The sequence below is a fragment of the Fundulus heteroclitus genome, chromosome 24 (genome assembly GCF_011125445.2).
Source record: "Fundulus heteroclitus isolate FHET01 chromosome 24, MU-UCD_Fhet_4.1, whole genome shotgun sequence".
Lineage (NCBI taxonomy): Eukaryota > Metazoa > Chordata > Actinopteri > Cyprinodontiformes > Fundulidae > Fundulus > Fundulus heteroclitus.
The window spans coordinates 20007738-20024590 of NC_046384.1; the positions used below are offsets into that span (position 1 = coordinate 20007738).

Genomic DNA, 16853 nt, shown 5'->3' on the forward strand with positions numbered 1-16853 from the left:
AAATAAAAGAAAACTTTGCTTTTTCATGGTGCAGTTTTTGCAGCGTTTACTTCGCCACGGACAGGGGAGATGATGAGGATTAAAGGCGAGATGGATGGAGTTAAATATGGAGCAATTCTGCAGGAAAACATGTTAGAGGCTGCAGAAGACCTGAGACGGGAGGAGATTCAACTTCCTGCAGGATAATGGCCATAAACTTAAAGTCAGAGCTATAATGGACCAGTCAAAGTCACAGAGCCTGAACTATTTCGCAAAGATGATAGGGCAAAGACTTCAATATCTATATGACCAATACCAATAGAAACGTACCTTGAAAGATTGAACTAGACATATAGTATATTTCTATTCAGACGGCTGCCAGACCTTTTGGATTTTTACCTGTAAAAATAAAAAATAAATAAAAAATACAACCATGCATCATTTTCCATCCCCTTTACTGTCACGCAATATTTTGTGTTAGGGCTTTCAAAAAGCAACAGCTATAAAACAGAGTGAAGTTTGTGGCTGCGGCATGACAAAATGCAACACGACAAAATGCAAAAAAAAAAAAAAAATTCAAATGGTACAAATATTTTTACAAGGCTGCTCATGTATAAGCGCGGAAGTTCACATCTAACACTGTTTTTTTTTTCTCTTTCTCTGCATCTTTATTCTGTATGCTTGCAGACGTTTGCTGTGACGGATCCCGAGGCTCAGAGGAGGGAGATTAATGGAATCTGTGTGTTCTTTGTTATTGTTGGAGTCATCTCTTTCTTCACCCAAATGCTGCAGGTAGAGCAGCAGTTAGCTGTGACAAGATTGATCGCTTTAGTTCTTTTCTACCGCTTTCATCCTCTGCTGTCATCAAGCTAGCAAAGAAAGTCACAAGACAGCACTCTATGTTGATAAATGAATGCCTTTATCTAATAAAAAAAAAAAAAAGAAAAGCTTTACCCCCCCCTATCTACTTCAGAGAGACTATTGAGTCCTGGGAGTTTATGGCTCAGGTTAGGAATATAGAGGCGTGTTCATGCGGAGGTATTTCAGATTTAAGAGAAACGCTTCCTGTGCGTGTCCACAGGGTTATGCCTTCGCCAAATCTGGAGAGCTGCTGACCCGCAGGTTGCGGCGAATTGGTTTCAAAGCCATGCTCGGGCAAGAAATTGGCTGGTTTGATGATCACAGGAACAGCCCTGGGGCCCTGACCACACGCCTGGCAACGGATGCCTCACAAGTGCAAGGGGTGAGTCCGCGCCTCAGAAATAATAGATGCATTTTACAATACAGTTAAAGACACAATCAGCTTTTGGATGGGTAATTAGTAAGAGGAATTTCACATTTATAGCTTACCTTGTTAAGCATCTAATTTAAAAGTAGTTTGATTGCATCATTTTACATTTTTGTTTCAACTCAGATTGGAAACACTAATTTAACTTAGAAGTCAGATTATAGATTTGGCAATAATATCAGCTCCAATTTAAGCATTTTCCTGTTGCAATTCAGAAAGCCTGTGAGATTTTCTGTCTTTTGCGCTCAGCGAGCAGGTTAACCACTGATAATCCAGTCCAAGTTGGGAATGCATTCTTCAGATTTAAACCTGTGCAAATGGTCAGAAGCTCCCATAAACAGCTCTCTCCTGCAGCAAATATGACTTCAACTCACGCTCCAGTTGATTTTGTAACTCTTATGCCTACGGGCAAAACAATGTGTGAGGAGGAAAACTATGCTTGGCGATGAGGATGATTGTGAAACACAGCAGTGGAGATGCTTTTCTTCAACATTGTGAGGGAACCTGGCCAGAGTGGCTGGGAAGATGGATGAAGCAAAGGATACCTGAGAATCCTGGAAGATCCCCATTAGAGAATGGAAAAGAATATCAACCCCACCATGAAACATGACAGCTACATAATTTCATTTGATACAGAGACTGGTTAGCAATGATGAGGAGACAGATGGAGCTAATTACAGGCCAATAAAAGAAGAAAACTTGTCAGAGGATGCAAAAGACCAAAGTAGGGTTTGCGAGATGATCCTAAATTTCTGACTTTAAAATATCCGAGATGAACTTGTTTTAATATAGCAAATTAATGCCTTTAATCATGGAAAGAGATTTTTTCTTGGAAAGTTCCGGAAGACTTTAATCTTTTTGTGGAAATTTACTTCTCTGTTGGCGCTAATTTATTTTCTTTAATCTACAATAAGCATAGTACAACATTTTATTTTTTTTGGAAATTGTAAGAACAAAGTCAAAATATTAGGTGTACAAGAATCAAGAAGATTCTGAAAATAAAGCCGCACAATCGTTTCCACAATCGTTTCCACAATCGTTTCAAACACGATTAGCTAAAAGGATTTATTATATCCTTCATTGTGAAAATGATACCAAAGTATAACTTTACAAGACGCTCAACATCGCTCATTTTAACACAGGAGGAAGAGTTTTTACAATATTACAACTTTATTTTCACAATTGTATGGCTTTATTCTCGTAGTTACCTAAATTTCCACCCATCTCCCAACCCAGGGTTATTTTTTAACCTTTTTTAGAAAGGAAAGGATGTTAAAGACAAATAAAGTGTTAGAGGCTGGAAATGAGCTCTTAATCCTGACAGTGAAACATGGCGGCGGCAGCATCATGCTGTGGGATGATCCTTCTTCAACAGGGACAGGGAAACCTGTCGGAATTAATGGGAAAGATTGATTGATTGGTTTAGTCAATTGATGCATCATACAATTTGAGTTTGTAACACTAATCCTTTTGCTCCCCCCCCCTACAGGCTACAGGCTCCCAGATTGGCATGATCGTCAACTCTCTGACCAACATCGGCGTGGCCCTCATCATGTCCTTCTACTTCAGCTGGAAGCTCACGCTGCTCATCCTCTGCTTCCTGCCATTCATCGCACTCTCGGGCGGCTTCCAGGCCAAGATGCTCACGGGTTTCGCCAAGCAGGACAAGCAGGCCATGGAGTCCGCTGGGCAGGTCAGAAAAAAAAAAAAAAAAAAAAAAAAGCATAAAAAAATATATATTTCCTCAAGTGATTGGAACATATTTGTCGAAATAGTCTGAAAGTGGCATCATTCAGAAAATAAACGACAAGCCAGGAGCTCCATGGCAGTAATCTCTGTAACCATAAAGGTGTTGGGTGACATCTGCTGTCTAACCCACTGACAGCTGATAAGAGAAGACTTGACAGCGGTGTCTATTTTAGGCTCCACGTTTGAGCTTCTTCATAACAATAAAAAAGACGTCTCTCACTCGTGGGCAGAAAAGCCTTTTCTCGGCTGCTTCTGTAATTTGGTTAGCGCGCTCAGGCTTCATCCCCGCTTGAGCCACACAAGCTTAAAACGTAATGTACCCGAAGGGCAGAGCGGAGGATAAAAAAAACTAAAAAAATAAAAAAAAAAACGTCAGGACAATACAGAAGGAGTTCAGAATGTAAGGAAAAGTGTTCAAAAGTCAATTTACTATGAACTTTCTTTGTGCCGTGTTAATTATACCAATGCAGTGAACGCCACCCATCCAACTAAAGTGGATTAGATGAAAATTTAATGATCCCCGTGGGGGGAAATTGGCTTATTGCTGCAGCAATAGAAGAGGGCACAGATAAGAACAGAGCGCCTGCCTTATCGAGATCTCAGTCTCCCTTACATTTTAAAAGATACACGAATTAGAAGCCGCCCCGGCGTCCCCCCAGTCCGCCGTTTAATCTCCGCCGCCGACTCTCCTCGTTTTGTTTGCAGGTTTCGGGCGAGGCCCTGAACAACATCCGCACCATCGCAGGCTTAGGGATGGAGAGGAGCTTTGTGGAAAAGTACGAGGCTCACCTGGACTCTCCGTATCAAGCGGCCTTGAAGAAGGCGAACGTGTACGGGGCTTGCTACGGCTTCGCCCAGTGTGTGATCTTCCTGACGAACGGCGCGTCCTTCAGGTTCGGAGGCTACCTGGTGGAACAGGAAGGGCTCCATTTCAGCCTGGTGTTCAGGTGGGAAAACAGCCAAAAGCCTCGCCGCTCTATCCAGTCTTTGTTAGGACTCTACAAACAGCTCCTACTGTGCAAAAGTGTTCAAACCTCTTGGATCTTTCCATATTTTGGTACATTGGAGCCACACACGTCTGTATATTTTATTAGGATTTACTGTGCTAGATCGGACAGAGGAAGAAAGGGGGAACTCACAACCAGAGCTTGGTGGAGTAACAGAAAAATGTACTAGACATTCCCATTAGTTTAAGAATATTAACACAATTTACTCATTTAGAATAAAAAAAATGGTCATCTAAAAATAATTAGTAATAAGAGTTAAAAAGTGGTGTAAAAGACAAACCATGTGCTTAGTAACTGCGGGGTTAAATGTTGTCAATAGTGGAAGAAGGTAGCTTGTGCATTAACAGGAAGTCTCTGTTTGCTCTGCTTGATGGGTGAGTGCTCGACATGCTGTGGTTCCCCCAGTAAAGTGACCAGAGGTTGGGAGAGTAGCCGAACTGTCCTCAAGTCCCAATTGTTGCGCGGTATTGTATTGTATTGTAAAAATACACATGGAAGTGCATGTAGCTGCTTGCTTCAGGGCACAAGTGCGACCGACCAAGGCGTGGCTGTCCAAGGGGAACAGTAATCGGAGAAACTCTGGAGAAGCTGACCCTAGCCATATGGGTTTCGCTCCGCCTAGCTCCACTCACATCCATCTGGGACCTCTCCATAGGAATTGCCTTTATTGAAGGCTGGGCCTTATCAAAAATCCTTGCATATGATTGGATAAGCCACTTGTCTGTCATCTTTATCGATGTGCTATTTCAACCACTCACACCGAAGCTAACCCGTGACGCTGTGAGAGCAACTCAGGAAAAAAATAAAAATTTTTTTTTATTGTGTTTGCGGCTCTAGTGGCACGCGTTTTATTGACAGTGAGCTGACAGGAAGAGGGGGGGAAGACAGGCGGCAAAGCGCCGCAGGTCGGAGTCGATCCCAGTCCGACCGCGTCGAGGACTAAAGGCCTCCTAATATGGTTCGCGCTAACCGCTAACAGCTCCGCCGCGGGGGCGCCCCGGAAAACAAAACTTGCCAAATCCGGTCGGGAGAAGGGCGAAAACATGGTTTCCACCAACAAAAGCCTTCAGAGCCGTTCTCTGATGTTCTTTTAATGAAACAATATTAGGTAGATTGGACAACACGGAAGAAATAGCAGCATCAATGCTAACGCTTGCTTCCTCGATGCGAGCCGCCATTGTTGTCTGAATCAAAACAGTCTAACGTCACGGTCGCTTCTCCACTACGTCACATCTATGAAACTCCAGCCCTGCGTCCTGATTGGCCAGACAATAAAATTGGTTGGAGAAATCACTCTCTATGGGAGAGGTCCCAGATGGATGTTAGTGAAGCTAGGTGGAGCGATATCAATCTGGCTAGAGTCAGGTTAGAGGTCCTCGGCTCAGGGGGAAGATTCCTCATACCTGGCCTTTACGGCCAGGAAGGGATTAGATTAAATCTCATTCGTGTCAGAATTGCTCAGTCAAAATCCAAAAAATCGATTTTAACAGACGTTTTTTCATCCATTCTGACTAATTCTGAGCAATCTTGCAAAGAAGAACGCTTTGTAGGGCAGAGCTGGTAGGAACATGCCTCAAACGCCCTGCAGCTGGAACTCTTCTGCAAAGGGTTGAACAAGGGGGCTGAATGCAATGTGTGCTTTCATCCTCATCCCACCAAAGATGCTGTAGAATTTTGTTTTAACGTTAAAAAACAGAAACCGAGGCGTACGAACTCCTTCGGGAGGTGCTGTGTTCACACGCCGTGTTTTCAGTCACAAGCTATCAAACAACCGCTTGTCACGCTCGCGGTCTGAGTCACTGATAAAAAAAACAAAAAACAGAAAACCTACTACAGCTCAGGTGACAGACGCATGAAAAATGTAATCTGAGAACTTCATATTTAAAAAAAATAGCACTGCTGGGAGAGAAATCACAACATATCATATGTTTCAGGGTGATCTCGGCGATCGTCACCAGCGGCACAGCTTTAGGCAGAGCCTCCTCTTACACGCCGGATTACGCCAAGGCCAAGATATCAGCAGCGCGCTTCTTCCAGCTGCTGGACCGTGTGCCTCCAATCAGCGTCTACAGCAACAGGGGAGAAAAATGGGTATGGGGGCCATGTTTTTTATTTTTATTTGTTATTATTTTTGGGCTGTGTGTTAAATGCGTCCCGCTGCATTTCCCCTCTGAGACAGAGGGAGGAGGCGGACGAGATGCAAGTCTGATATCTTATCACCTACAGCTAAGCGTGTTTGTTTTAGATCAAAAAGGAAGAGAAGTGTGGGTATGTGGGGGAGGACGGGAACAAAAAAAGGTTGTCATTTCATAAAAAGGGGAATAAATGCTTATTGTGCTCTGCTCTGCTCCCCCCTCTGTCATGTTTTCTAGGATAACTTCCAAGGGAACCTTGAGTTCATAGACTGCAAGTTCACTTACCCCACCAGGCCCGACATCCAGGTCCTGAATGGCTTAAATGTGTCGGTGAGGCCCGGACAGACGTTGGCCTTCGTGGGCAGCAGCGGCTGCGGGAAGAGCACCAGCGTGCAGCTGCTGGAACGGTTCTACGATCCTGATCACGGCAAAGTGGTGAGGGAAACCTGCAGCTGTCAATTAGCCTCATTCTGGGTACAGCGCCTGCAGAGATATTCGTATCTGTTGAGCTTCTTTTTTTTTTTTTTAACAATATCTCACATTTTGACCTCAAACGTCAGTGTATTGGAGAGAGATTTTAGGTTTTAAAAGAACACGAGGTGGAGCGTTTTTGTAGAGCCGAGGGAAAATTGGAAGGAATTAAGGTTCGTAACAAGAAATCTGTGGCATGCATTCGGATTTAGCCCGCCTGAATTAATCATATGTAGAACCAGCGTTTGTGGCAAGTCTTAAAATACGTCTTCACCAGCTTTGGACATCTAGAAATTAAAATTTCTGTCCATTCTTTTTTTTTATAAAAATGCCTCAGGCTCAGTCAGATTGGTTGTAGAGCGTCTGTGAACATCTTCTTCCTGTGAATTCTTAATTGGATCAATGTCTGGGCTTTGATTAGGCCATACTAACACCCAGCCTGTACACTGATGTATGCCCGCGATGTCCAACCTTTTTTCCACAAGGGCTAAAATCAAGTGTTTATTTAATTTTATTTGAATTTGTTTGAAAGAAAACAGGAAATTTGTTTAGCTGTTTTGTCAGCTGCTTAACAATACATTAAATACACAACATTTACGACTCCTACGCAAAAGGTAGTTTGGTTTGCATAAAAAGGATCTGTAACTCATTGTTCAAAACCCCCAAAGAAAAAAAAATGGGTCTTGTATATTTTCAATATTAAAAGAAAGTTATAGAATTTCGTATTTATTTTTGCCGGGGGTTGATGGATTCCTACTTTTATTGATCTGTAAAAATAGTTTTTGCCTAACCTCAGCAGCATGGGTCAGTCTTTCTTCAATCAATTTATGTATTTTCAGCAAGTTTAAAGAATGGGTGCACCCACCTCTGCTCCCGAATAAAAGTCCTACTTACTAGGCAATTAAAAAGAAATGAGAAAAGGTAGCTAATAAAATAAGATGCTTTGTGTTGTACCTAACATTTTCTTTCTAACATCTTAATTTGTTTTTGAAAATCTGGACCTAAAACTCTATAAACACCAACTGCCTTTCCTGGCGAGGCAAACCTGTACTGCTCTTTAACTGTGCCGGTCTAACACATAAAATCCCAATAAAGTGCTTTTTTTTTTTTGGCCGTAATCTGACAAAAACTGTACAAAAGTTCAGAGGAGCATATGGATGCTGCAAGGCACTGTGACTAGAATGAATACGAGGCGTCTGCCCACACCCTCTTTCTCCGCTGCCGCTTGTTGAATAAAGGCCATTTTAAACGTAGAGCTGCGGTTAGGGTTGCGTACCTAAAGGGCATTAAAGGTAACTAGGTTCATGTTGATGCAAAAGCCTGGCCCCAAACGGACCAACGCTCGAGCATAACCGCAGCTTTGGCGCTGAACCAGCAGCGTTACAGCCGAGACCTGAAGCAGGGGAGACGCCGGCTTTAATCCTCGCCGCCGTTACACCGTCACAGCCGATGCCGACCTTTGTTAAATGCCAGATATTGAACTTTTTAGATGCCTAAATGGTATGTACGGTAATTCTAATGAGGCTAATCACAACTGGAAATAAAACCCTAGACGTCTCATATTCAACGAATAATTGCCAGACTCACTGTGTATGTGCTGACGGAAGTGTTTCTCGTTACTTCGGTCCGTCCAGTTAGAAACGCTGAGGGCATCCTTGTACCAGAGGGTTGTCTTTGTGCCAGGTAGGGCTCTCTGCCAGGAATCAAACGGTCTTAATTGTGATGGAAAAGGTTTGGAAGCTCGTTGCCTCAATTGTCTGTCTGATATTGAAAAAGGACAGAATCACCTCTTTGCTAGTTAGGAGCAAAATTACAGGAGACACAGTGCTATGATGGCTCATTATGTGGATTGTTTTCCCAGTCCGCGACTATTAGATCACTTTCCACTAATGGCAAAATCAATTTCCTCCCGCAGCTGATTGATGGCCACGAGTCGACTCGCGTCAGCGTGCCCTTCCTTCGTTCCAAGATTGGCATCGTTTCCCAGGAGCCCGTGCTGTTCGACTGCAGCATCGCGGACAACATCAAGTACGGAGACAACTTGCGGGAAATCAGCATGAACGAAGTCATCTCCGCTGCCAAGAAGGCCCAGCTCCATGACTTTGTTATGTCACTACCAGAGGTACGGTGGATTTATAGATTTCTGACGGGCTTAAAAGAAAACGCGGATCTGGTTCTGTTGAAACGAGGTTGAGTTAAAAGAGCTTATGAGGAACCAAAAGCCTGAGCAAGACGCAGGGCACACACTGGACTGGTTGCCAGAACCAGACCCAGAAGTTACTCCTTTGGAATAAACTTTGCACTTAAAGACAAGTCTTTTTTTTTTTTATTAAGCTGGCATAATTTCCCAAACAAAATGTGTTCACTTTACTCCAAGGTCAAGAGCCAACAGACGTTTGCCTGAAAGCAGTCCTTGTCATGGCTTAAATAGTTTTGAAATTTTCATTATTTTTTATTTTCATTTAGTTTTTAATTTCTGGTTTTGAATTCTATTTTGATTAGCTTTTAGTATTTATTTGCTAGTTTACTTTTTTTTTTTTTTTGAAAATGCAGAGCTCAGTTTAGTTTTTATTAGTTTCAGTTATAGTTTTAGTCTGTTATGTAATACAAATTACATACCAGGGGAAAGACTTAGAATTAGTTGTGCGTAACAAAATCCCAGCAAACAATCACAGATTTTGCACGAAGTGGTACAGTGAAAAAAAACCTAAAAAACTCCAAACGGAAATTAGAATTCATTATGATAAAGACACACAAATGAAAACTAAGTATATTTTCTCTTAAAATTGAGTTAGTTTTAATTAGTTTCGTAATGTCTTATTACAGTTTCAGTTAATTTTTTTTTGTTTTTGCAAGGTCTGGTTTTTATTTTTATTTCAGTTAACTCTACGCTTCTCCAGGAGTGAATGCTGCTTGTCGGGACTTTGATGCAATCAACTGGTTCCCTTATATATAATATGATTGAATTTGACTTTGTAAAGTGCCTCGAGATAAGATAACATAAGATAAGATAAGATAAGATAAGATAGGCTTTATTGATCTCACATTTGAGAAATTCACTTGCCACATTGGCTCATAAAAGAAGGTGCAAAAGTAGGAAAGGTGCATCAGTTATATAAAGAGAATCTTCATATATACAGTGGATCAAAGAAAGAGATGACATGTTTCATGAATTGGCGCTATATAAATAATATTGAATTGAATTAACTAAAATGTTTAGTTTTTTTTACTTCTAGTTTTCGTAATTTCGTTAGTTTTAGTTAACGATACTAACCTCGGTTCCTGCTCCATCCTCAGAAATACGACACCAACGTGGGCTCTCAGGGCTCCCAGCTGTCTCGTGGCCAGAAGCAGCGCATCGCCATCGCCAGGGCGATCATACGAGACCCGAAGATCCTGCTCCTGGACGAGGCCACCTCGGCCCTGGACACGGAGAGCGAGAAGGTACGCTTCGGTAAACCGAGGGGCTTTGCTTCCCCCAGCACAGTGCAGCTGCTCGGTGTTCTCCGGGAACCACGGGCAAAGAAGGCAGGCAGTTAATTATTATCATCGTTAACATCATTATCATTCATCACGTCTATTATTATCACAAGCTGCTTACAGTACATCCCAGCCCTCTGGTACAGCCCTCTCTAGGAGGAATATTATCTGTGGGCCGTTTGCGGTAGCTTTTCCATCTCAAAGGGTTGAACCATGCTGAGCAGCAGAGAGACCTCTGCAGCGCACTGATCCACTGGAACACTCTAATGATAGTAATCAACACATGATTGTGAAATTGCTATAATTGTGACGGTTTTGTCTGCTTTGAGGGGAGATCAGATGATTGCTCCCGCCTGCGGTTTGTGTGCGCGCACTGCTTCGACACACATCAATGTATTTATATTTATGTATGTGTGTTTTTGATGGCTATTACAGACTGTGCAAGAAGCCCTGGACAAAGCCAGGGAGGGACGCACGTGCATCGTCATCGCTCATCGCCTGTCCACCATTCAGAACTCTGACATCATCGCCGTCATGTCCAGGGGCTTTGTGATCGAGAAAGGCTCGCACGACCAGCTGATGGCCCTGAAGGGGGCCTACTACAAGCTGGTGACGACGGGAGCGCCGATCAGCTAACTGCCCACAGACGCAGCCAGAAGTGCCCTCTCTCGGCTGATCGGGACTGAAAGTATGCCTAACATGACATCAAGCACACAAAAAGATGTATAAACCGATTTACTGTTGCGCTATTTATTATATGGAATATTGAGAAGCTGGAGACTTCATAAACGGGGGGAAATCAAGAGATTGCGGTGCTTAGAAATAGCTGCACAGGTTTTTTGTTTCTGATAGCTCTAAACATCTAGCAAGTACAACATCTACTGTACAAAATCAATTGCTAGCAGCAGCGGAGCAAATTAAGCTTTTACACTAGAACTTAAATTTAATTAGAATTTTTATTTACTTCCCACTTTGTGAACTGAATGATTAATTTGCTACGGAAGAATATATTGCTTTATTTACACATTAGTATGAGCCAGCGTGTCCTTTCAAGCCTGTTTTACTATAGAATTTAATAATGTGTTTGATCTTCTACATAATGTGACAAATTCATGGTGATGGATAATAACGAAAAGTGTGCTGTTAGTGTAAGAAAGCTCTGCCAGTTTAATTTCCTCATATAGGAGGTAACAAAAAAAGAAAAGAAAAAGTGGACTGATCATGTACATTACCTCTAACTTTAGCTGGAAAATTAGCAATCGTCATTTTTGTAAGCTTTAGCTAATAGCATCTGACTTAACTATAATGATTAGATTTAATAACCAAAACTATATAGCATTATATATATTATATAATATTTTTTTTCATGTATTATGTATTTGTTTGATATTAAATAAAGCTGTCTCTATCTTTCATGAACCTTGCTTTCACTTTTGGACCACAAGCTAACTCTCCTAATGTTCTAGGAACTGAAACATTTGACAGCAAGCTTTTTAGATAGCTACTTGCTTTCTAAAATTTAGCTTTTAGTAACGTTGTGTTTACAAACTGCCAAAAATATGTATTCATTATTACAGAATCTTTTTGGTGTAGTTTCGCTACTCTCATCTTCCCACCAAATGTTTAGCTAACCATACTAAAACAAGCTAACCTAGCATAATATAGACTGTGATGTGTTTTTGAGCTTATTAAAATTAGAAATGGAAATAAACCTTTCAATTTGTGGACTACAGTGGCCGTAGTTTATAATTTACCAAAGATATTTGTCTAATAATAGTGTCAAAACAAAGTTATTTTGATCAGCCGCAAGCTAATGTTTTATTTATTTTTACTAGCTTCTTTGTATTTAAAAAAAATACAAATTTATATCACCTTTTGGCCCATTTAGCCACAAGATTAAGGATTTTACAAGGAGCCAGTGAGTCTATGGCTGTTATTTTTCTTTACAGCTTTTTATTCATTATTATCTAGTCTGGACTTATTGCTAGTTGATTTACTTGAAGAAAAGTACATTTGTCTTTGTCACTTGTCTTTGTCATCCATTTGTCATAAAACTTTTAAAAGGCTTAAGAAATCTTAATTTTAACCGACATACATGTTTATTGCATTGTATTGTTTAAAGCATTTATTTCTCTTTCAGTTTTTCACATGCAACTCTTTAAAAGATTTAGCTTACCTTCTAATTTAGCAGTTTTTCTTTTGATTGCTGGTGATGCATTATGGCACAGTCTTTTGACCATGACAATCTGTTGTTGTTATGATGTCCCATCCAAGTCCATGAGTAATTTGTGAAGTGTTTCCCTCTGTGACCAGGTTAACCAGGCTATTGGCAAATTTAACCGTAAACAGTGGGTTTCTAAAACATGTGTACAGCACTGTTTCAAAGATCTAATCAGATACACACCATTAGAATGCAAATAAACAGCTCATTACTGCAGTTACCTTTAGACTTTAATAGGCAGTGCGGCCATATTGGATTTTTCAGAAAGTTAGAATTTCAACTTCCAATGGTGCTCCAACGGATTTCCCCTACCTGGAACTTCCCAGTATAAACTGAATGGACGGATCCATTCTACATTTCAACATTTTGTTTCCAATTTCAGAACTGCAGCAGAAACTTTTATGTGACTTAACATTTGTGTCACATTCGCTCACACAGCATCTTTCAGTTTTTTTCTTTCAGTGATGCACAATTACCTCCAAACCCAGGTGTATTATGTTAAGTAGAAAAACATGAACACAAGGCAAATAATTTTTTTAAGCGACATTTCAACTGTTTTATGATTACATGTCAAATAGAAAACAAAACAAAATCTAAGCGGAACATTTTTTCACACTAAAAGTACCTACCTTGTTTGCAATGAGTGTAATGATTTTTTTAGCTATGCAGAAATCCCAATCAACAAGTTACATGATTCATGAAAATGACTTCCAAACCAGATTTATTTTTCTTATTAGCATATTGTCAGAACATTTAGATTAGCGAAATGATATGCTTTAAGCCTGTGTCATGTTTTATTGGTTTAGCTGAAACCAAAAAAGCACCAATTAAAACTGACAAAACTTACTCTTGCTTATATCTAATTTTAATTACGGACTTCTTGCATAAGTCTAGATGGCATGGGCAAAAGCTCCATCTTGTTACCTCTAATTATAGCTCCTGGCTCCTGTTGCTTGACCTTTGATGGGGTCAACAATAAGAATACTGTTGTGAGTAGGAAAGGAGCTTAGCAAGAAAAAGTAAAAAACAAAGCAACTGGACTTGTTATCCGTAGTAGAAGACTTTTCGCTTCCTCTCCAGGAAGCTTTCTTAATTCAGAAAGTCTGGAGTAATGTGGAGTAACAAGCTTTATACCATTGCCAAACAAAGGCCTTGTAATGGCTTAGATAACATGCAAATTCAACCGAAACAGGTCCACCCCTTAGTAATGGGCGGTCGTTAAAGCCATTAAGCCATTACAAGGCCTTTGTTTGGCAATGGTATAAAGCTTATTACTCCACGTTACTCCAGACTTTTTGAATTGAGAAAGCTTCCTGGAGAGGAAGCGAAAAGTCTTCTACTACGGATAACAAGTCCAGTTGCTTTGTTTTTTTACTTTTTCTTGGAATGACCATGACCTGGATGACTGAGAATCTTCACCAGCAGAAAGGAGCTTAGCATAAGAACTTCCCAATGTCCCTTATTGGCGCTAAGGAGTTATAAGGAATCCTTTGCTAAGGACTAGACTGAAACTGGTGTCAGCGCATCAAGAGCAACTATGCACAGATGAATCTTAGATATGGGCTACAAATTTCACATTCTTCCAGTCAAGCCACTTAAGAACCAGAGACATCAGACGTATCTTACCTGGACTAAAGAGAAGAAGAACTGGGCTATTGCTCAGTGGCCCAAAGATTTCAGATAAAAGTAAAGTTTGCAGTTCATTTGGAAATCAAGGTCTCAGAGTCCGGAAGACGAGCGGAAAGGCACATTTTTGAGCCCTTAATGACTTTTTATATTGTCAGGAGAACGATGAGAGACAGAACCAAGAATGAAGATGGCCTGACGGCAGCTTTCAAAGCGACCTGGGCTTCCTGAACACCTTAGCAGAACCACAGGCTGATTGCCTGCACACCATTCATGCAAGTCATTCATGCAAAAGAAGCCCCAACCAAGTATTGTGTATAGAGGTTAACATACTTTTCAGAAGAATACATATTTTTTTATTGATATTAGGTAATATTTTAAGTTTCTGAGACACTGTCTTTTGGGTTTTCATTATCTGTCAGCCATGATCATCAAAATTACAAGAAAAAGGGCTTAAAATATTTTTGCTTTGTGTAACGAATCGACAAAGGAGTTTCACTTTCTGAAACGAGGGACAACGTATATGTAAATAATTGTCAATATTCTAATTTATTCAGACGTACCCGTACGGTGGCAATTGTTTTAACGTTAACGTTTTGGCGGGGTGCCCTTCGCCGCTTAACGCAGATGCTGCTTCTAGTTGTCAGTCATTTATTTCAAGTCAACACACTTTAATGCCATTTAAATGTCGACTCTGTGACAACTGAGCTGCATTAGAATGTGCCACTTTAAAAAGCTTTCTGCTTGTTGGGATGATGCATGGCGGGGCTTTCTGCTCTGCAAAGATAATGCCGGATGGCAGCATTTCAGGGCTAAGCCGCAAGAAAAGGAGCTGCTGCCGGCATCACCCCCACCCCCCCCCACCCCCTACTTTTTACACAAACAACGGCATGACAGCGGAGCATGACAGAATAACACAGCTACTTAAGAACTCAGAGACTGAATGAAATCCTCGTGTGTGACAGGACTCCCATCAAGCAGCCTGCTTCCACAGGATCTGAAGCCTCCGCTCTTGACAGCCATAGTGCAGATGTCAGAGATACTCCCATCAGTTAGCGGTAATATGGCGATCGCACCACACTGACCTCTGGGAAATTGAGTCTTTAATCACGACCGCTCCAGATCCAGGCTCCTGGTAAATTAGCAGTCCTGAGATGCAGTCTAATCTATCTGCGTCTGCTGCCGGTTCGTTCAGCGAGGGGACACTTCTTTGACTTTGCGCCATGTAACGTCGATGGGATTCTGATTGATGGAAACAGGCGCTGGAGGCTGACTGATGGAACAGTAAGCACTGTCATTTTGAAGGGAGAGTTAAGTTCTGTCAAAAAGGTTATAAGCAACTATCTTACCTTCTGCAGAGCAATCTCTTGGGATTTCAGGGTAAATACAAATTAGTTAAATGTGGGAGCTAAAGCTAAAGGCTAGTCCAAGAGGGACTTCAACTTTTACCTCTAATTTTAAAAACATTGTGGTTTATAAACTTTCAAACTGTAATCCTGTTTGCGCAGGATGGTTATTTACCCAGAAGCCGATGATTATTTGCGTAGCAAATGGAGGTAGAAGGTGGTGAGCTGCCAATGAACTGTGTGAAACATACTGAGAAATTGACATGTAAAGCCCAAATGCTAAGTAAAAAATAAAAGGGTGTGTTAAACACAATTAACTAACGTTTAATTAAACCAATATGAGTAAAATGTTCCTCTTTACCCAGGAAGCTGATTGGTGACACACTTCTTTTTGCATGTAAACAATCACCAGCTACAGTCCAGTTCTGGTTCAAAAATACGGTCTTTTTAAGATAAAAACAGAATATTTGTCTCTGGTTATATCTAGAATCAGTGCACACTCAGTGTTCAACAATACTTAAAATTAATATGCATGTCATTTGCAGTTGCCAGCATATGTAATGAAGTGTTTATATTTACCACTATTACTTCAGCCTTTGGCAAAAAAAAAAAAAAAAGAGCAAAAACGGTGCATATAGATATTGCAGCAAGATTACCACTAAAAAGTGAATGAAGTGGTTTCCTCAGCAGCATTGTGTGTGCTTTGCAACCACAATTCAAGAATGATAGTAATGTGGTAAAAGAGTATGGAAACATTTGAATTCTAAATGCGATCTTAGGCTAGTCTTAAACCAAACAAATGTCTAAACCTAATCAAAACAAAGCTGTCAGGGCCTTTACTGTGACACACGAGGTCTATGTAAAGTCTCTGCGCTGAAATCAGATCCCTCCTCTGTGGGTAAAATGATCCCATTCAGGTTTGATCAGTCCAAGTGTTTTAGCTTTTTGAACTAAAGAACATCATAATTTGGCCTTAATCCCATTGAACCTGTGAAAGAGTCCTTTAGATTATGAAAGAAAGTAGATTGTTAGTGGCTAACGGTTAGCCAGGCGTGCCATTCGTTATATGACCATAACCACTCTGCTGAGTGCCTGAAAATCAGCTGCAAGGAGAATTTAGATGTGGCGGTGGGTTCTTAAGTACTCATGGAACAGATTGTTATCAGCCGGCTGGATGAGTGGTTTGTACGATGATTCTGTCAACGCTAGTAGGGCTGAGCAAGACTCCTTCCTTTTTCACTTAAAATTGAGAGTTTAAACATAACATAGATGACAGGTGTCACACTTAAAACACTTTCTGTCACATCCAAGCCTCTTAATAATAGCTTGGACTCACCCGGATAAATATAAATGCTGTTGGCCATTGGATAGAGCGTCATGAGAGACTTTACCAGGACAAGAAAGTTTTTTACCGCCGCGTGGTAGAACAAGACCTCCTCACATCCCTATTTTCTCCAGCTGGTAAGATATTGACTCTTTAATACCCTTTAATAGAAACTCACTTTTAAAATTCATAACATTTTAATTCACATTAGCACTTGAAATGTGGAA

At 40.9% G+C, this 16853-nt stretch overlaps 1 protein-coding gene across 1 annotated transcript in view; it reads left to right on the plus strand.

The window, feature by feature from the left end:
- The window catches only part of abcb11b (ATP-binding cassette, sub-family B (MDR/TAP), member 11b), a 28937-nt gene extending 17415 nt beyond the window's left edge, over positions 1-11522 (plus strand). Inside the window, exons 20-28 of the mRNA XM_036128211.1 lie at positions 667-771; positions 1061-1222; positions 2757-2960; positions 3722-3963; positions 5958-6114; positions 6396-6593; positions 8545-8751; positions 9927-10073; positions 10545-11522. Of these exons, the coding sequence (XP_035984104.1) occupies positions 667-771; positions 1061-1222; positions 2757-2960; positions 3722-3963; positions 5958-6114; positions 6396-6593; positions 8545-8751; positions 9927-10073; positions 10545-10745 (1623 nt within the window). The 3' untranslated portion in view covers positions 10746-11522. The remainder of the gene's footprint in view (positions 1-666; positions 772-1060; positions 1223-2756; positions 2961-3721; positions 3964-5957; positions 6115-6395; positions 6594-8544; positions 8752-9926; positions 10074-10544) is intronic.
- Positions 11523-16853: the final 5331 nt, after the last annotated feature.